Source organism: Pomacea canaliculata, linkage group LG4 (genome assembly GCF_003073045.1).
Source record: "Pomacea canaliculata isolate SZHN2017 linkage group LG4, ASM307304v1, whole genome shotgun sequence".
Classification (NCBI taxonomy): domain Eukaryota; kingdom Metazoa; phylum Mollusca; class Gastropoda; order Architaenioglossa; family Ampullariidae; genus Pomacea; species Pomacea canaliculata.
In genome coordinates, this window is record NC_037593.1 from 13,891,409 (window position 1) to 13,895,070 (window position 3,662).

The window sequence follows — 3,662 nt, forward strand, 5'->3', positions numbered from 1 at the left end:
ATATTTTATATGCTCTTAACAAAGTCCCATATAACACGTGTGTGTGTGTGTGTGATAACTTAAAGATTGTATCAGACTGTCACAAATCATTTCTTTTTAAAAACAAAATACAGTTGGGCGTTTCAGAAACAGCAATAAAGCAGCTTTGTCATAAAGTGCCCCACTGTATAAGTATTGTGGACTCGCACTACGCTTACCATAAGATCGCGAGATTCAAGGAGGATTCTGTAACCATGTTGTTGAAGTGAAACTTCAATCTTTTACAAATAACTAATCATAAAGGTAGAAAACCTCAGTACTTTTTACGAATACTTTACAGGTAAGCACTTCTTTGTTTGATATTATGGAATTATTATTGTTCAGACGTCGTATTTATGCTTGTAAACTCTCACTTCAGCATGAATTCTGAAACAAGATGGATCCAGAAAAAAATTGAAACAGTTTGCGAAAGTTTATTTAGTGAATTGGAGCATTCCCTTAACTGCACAAAGCTGCCGTTTACCTGCTTTTCAACTGAGTCAGCAGATCCTCAGACACCTGGAATGTTCATGTATGTTGGCTTATCATACCCGCTCTATAGAACTAAATAGCATTAAAGAAAATCGCAATCCACAATTTCTTTAGTGCCCACTCTATAAAGATCAAAACTAAGCGACACAAGCTACTTAATTAAAAGTGTATTTAGTCAACCAACAACAGTTGTGAAAGTTAAAAGACAAAGTATACTGAAATTAGCATGCACATTTTCTTATGCTATAAAGTGAATTGCCATCAATCAGCGCACCAACATACTCAAATTTTACTTCATGTTCATGCAAAAGTTAAAAAAAGGGTAATTAAATTTGCAAATAAATTTGACACCATTCGCAATTCTGAAACATGGAATCATTTGATTCGAAAAATAAAGTAAAAGAATCTGCAGCCATATAGAGTTTGCAACCAACAGCAAACTGCACACCACAACTTTAACTCCTAACTATGCAATCGCACTGGGAAATAGGGTTTGACCATTGCATAAAAACTAAATAATGACAAACAATGTCTTTAGTCAAGCAAATACATGCACACAAGGATAAAATTCATTTAAAGTTTAAACACTCTTTGACAGATAAAAAAAAAATATCTTGAGAAAGCAAACAGTGAGAGAAACGCAAAACTTTAAAATAAAGTAGCAGTAATTTAAAACATTAGTTTGGTCGTCTATGAGTTCTTTTGATTTGGTTTTATATTTTTTCTGTTTTATTTTAATAAAATATTTTTACTTTTTGTTGCTTATTTGTGGAATGTTTATAGCTTTCATATCTCTGTGTGTAATCTTTCCTGAATTCCTTGCGGGGCTGTAAACTGATCTTTCTCGACCTCCTTAACCTTCCTACTAATGTCCTATATGTACCTAATAGTCGTTGTCGATCCTGAAGAGCATGCATTGGTGCATTTGAACTAAATGTCTAAATATAGCTACTGGTTGATTTACATTCAATGATAGTAAGCAGGCAGAAACAATGTGTAATAATTTGCTACAAAGTGAAGCTGCGTATCCCTTTCTTTTGAATGTCCAGTTCTCTGCTTATCAAAACAGTCTTCGCTCTTCTTCTTGAAAACTGAACAAAGAAAATCTGACAAAAATGGACGCCCCAACTGTACAATACATCCAGCCACCACCCGGCTATCCTCAACAATATCAAATGGGGTACGGTTACCCGGGTGTCATCACTCAACCGCCACCCACTGTAAATCAGACGACCGTCGTTGTCAACCAGTCCCCGGCCCTCTACAAGCCACCTCGTGATTGGAGCACGGGTATCTGTGGCTGTTTTGACGACATTAAAGTGTGTGAGTATAGAGTGCTACAAACGCTGACAGAAAACATTATCTATCTATCTGCCTGTCTGTATCTAAGAAACGAATCCTACTGTTCAAAGCAAATATTATCCCAATTTATAAATCAGGTGATCCAGGTGACCCTACAAATTATCGCCCAATCTCAATCCTATCATCACCCTAAAAACACTTAGGAAAACACAAGACCACCTAATAAAAAAAACAAAAAAAAAAACATGAGCTTCTCCACACAACAGGTCACTCCTGCCACACAGCACTTATATCCATTCTATTTTGATGTCATACAATATGTTTATTATTACTTATTTTCTTAGTAATTAAATTTTAGGTTATTCCTCCCCCGTAAAGAACAAGGGCTAGGTGAAAAAGCATGTCTTCCTTACTCTGCCACTCTCGTTAATAAAGAATAGCTAATATCTACAGGTGTCATTGTTTATGTGACTTAGGTTTGTGCGTCTTGTGCTGCGAGCCATGCGCTGAGATCAAGTTATCCATGGACATGGGAGAGCACTACTGCGTGCCTTGCTGCGTGCCAAACTGGCTTGTCGTCCTTAGAACGAAGCTGCGAACACAGCATAACATTCAGGTATGGTGCCTCCCTACGCCCCTCTCTCTCACACACAAAGCACGCTCGCACATACAAAAGCAAGCTCGCACACAGGCACACACACAAGTACGCATGCACGCACGCACACATAATTATTTATTATCAGGAATATAACATTTTTGCGGGTCTGTGCAGGGAGGCGTTTTGAATGACTGCTGCACGGTATCCCATTGTAGGCCGTTGGTGCTGTGTCAGATGATGAGGGAGGTGAACATTATGAGAAAAGCTCAACCCATCGCATAAGGAAGTCTACTGTTGGTCTTCAGTTGTCATTCTCACAGACGCAAAATGTCATTGTTTCGATGGAAGCCAAGGAGGAGAGCACTTCCAAAACAAAATCAAAAATAAATATTTTTGGTAATTATGGGTGTAGACCGTACAGACTACAGACGTTATCTTCATAAATTATGAACAATTTGTCAATAAAGAAACCATGTTAAAATATGTAATCAATAATGCAATGTATATTTGTTCATAATGTGAATGCTGACTTAACAACTTATATATTTTTATATTTTAAAGTTAATAGTCAGCTTTAAAGGAATCATAAAATTCGTTAGAAACATTTTATATGCAGGCCCTATTTTTACAATTACAAACTTGGTGGAAGGAGCAGTCAAAAACAAACAAACAAACAAACAAAGCTAACCTAGCAAATGCTATGCTTAGCTATATATATCTAAACTGCTATACGAACTATTAACCTAATACATGTATTTATGTTTTTACATTTACTCTTTCTCTACCAAATCTTCTTAATAAAAGATTCATTAAAATATTTCATTGAAATCTACTAGTTGTTTAATGTTAATGTAAAATTAGGATAATTATTGATTTTATTGTCGTGTTTTCTTATTAACTGCTAGAACATTGGTACCGCTTCACCACCACCAAGAAACAAGCTGCACTACATTTAATTTAGTCAAAAGACGACTAAACAGGTCTACAAGATTTCAATTGGTTGGTTTGGTGGGAAGGTACTTCCATCTAAAGGTGATTTCGCAATATGAGGAGAAAGGGAGAGGGGAAATGAGCAGGTAATGCAGCTGTTCTCATTTGCTGTCACCACCTTGTCTTCATCGCTTTTCCACCGACAATGGAGCTTGTTTTGACAGGCTGCGGCATGTGACTCAGGTGATTTCTCGATTTTATTCCCTGAAAGGGCTGTTTCACCCACGACTGCATTTGATCTATAAGTCATAACTTATATGCA

At 36.7% G+C, this 3,662-nt stretch overlaps 1 protein-coding gene across 2 annotated transcripts; it reads left to right on the top strand.

Annotated features, from left to right (window-relative positions):
* The first annotated feature begins 207 nt into the window (after positions 1-207).
* Positions 208-3,232, top strand: LOC112562271 (cornifelin-like). 2 transcript variants are annotated; one of them, XM_025235400.1, is made up of 4 exons: positions 208-319; positions 1,560-1,833; positions 2,289-2,428; positions 2,585-3,232. In XM_025235400.1, the coding sequence occupies exons 2-4, from the start codon at positions 1,626-1,628 to the stop codon at positions 2,690-2,692; spliced, it is 456 nt and encodes a 151-aa protein (XP_025091185.1). In that variant the 5' UTR covers positions 208-319; positions 1,560-1,625; the 3' UTR covers positions 2,693-3,232. The 2 variants fall into 2 exon arrangements, with proteins under 2 accessions (XP_025091185.1, XP_025091186.1); XM_025235401.1 differs by lacking the exon at positions 208-319 and having other exon boundaries at positions 1,402-1,833.
* Positions 3,233-3,662: the final 430 nt, after the last annotated feature.

Coding starts and splice junctions, on each gene's coding strand:
- LOC112562271 (XM_025235400.1), top strand. CDS start 1,626: ATGGACGCCCCAACTGTACAATACATCCAGCCACCACCCGGCTATCCT. Junction 1,834..2,288: donor TTTTGACGACATTAAAGTGT/GTGAGTATAGAG, acceptor TATGTGACTTAG/GTTTGTGCGTCTTGTGCTGC. Junction 2,429..2,584: donor GAACACAGCATAACATTCAG/GTATGGTGCCTC, acceptor GGGTCTGTGCAG/GGAGGCGTTTTGAATGACTG.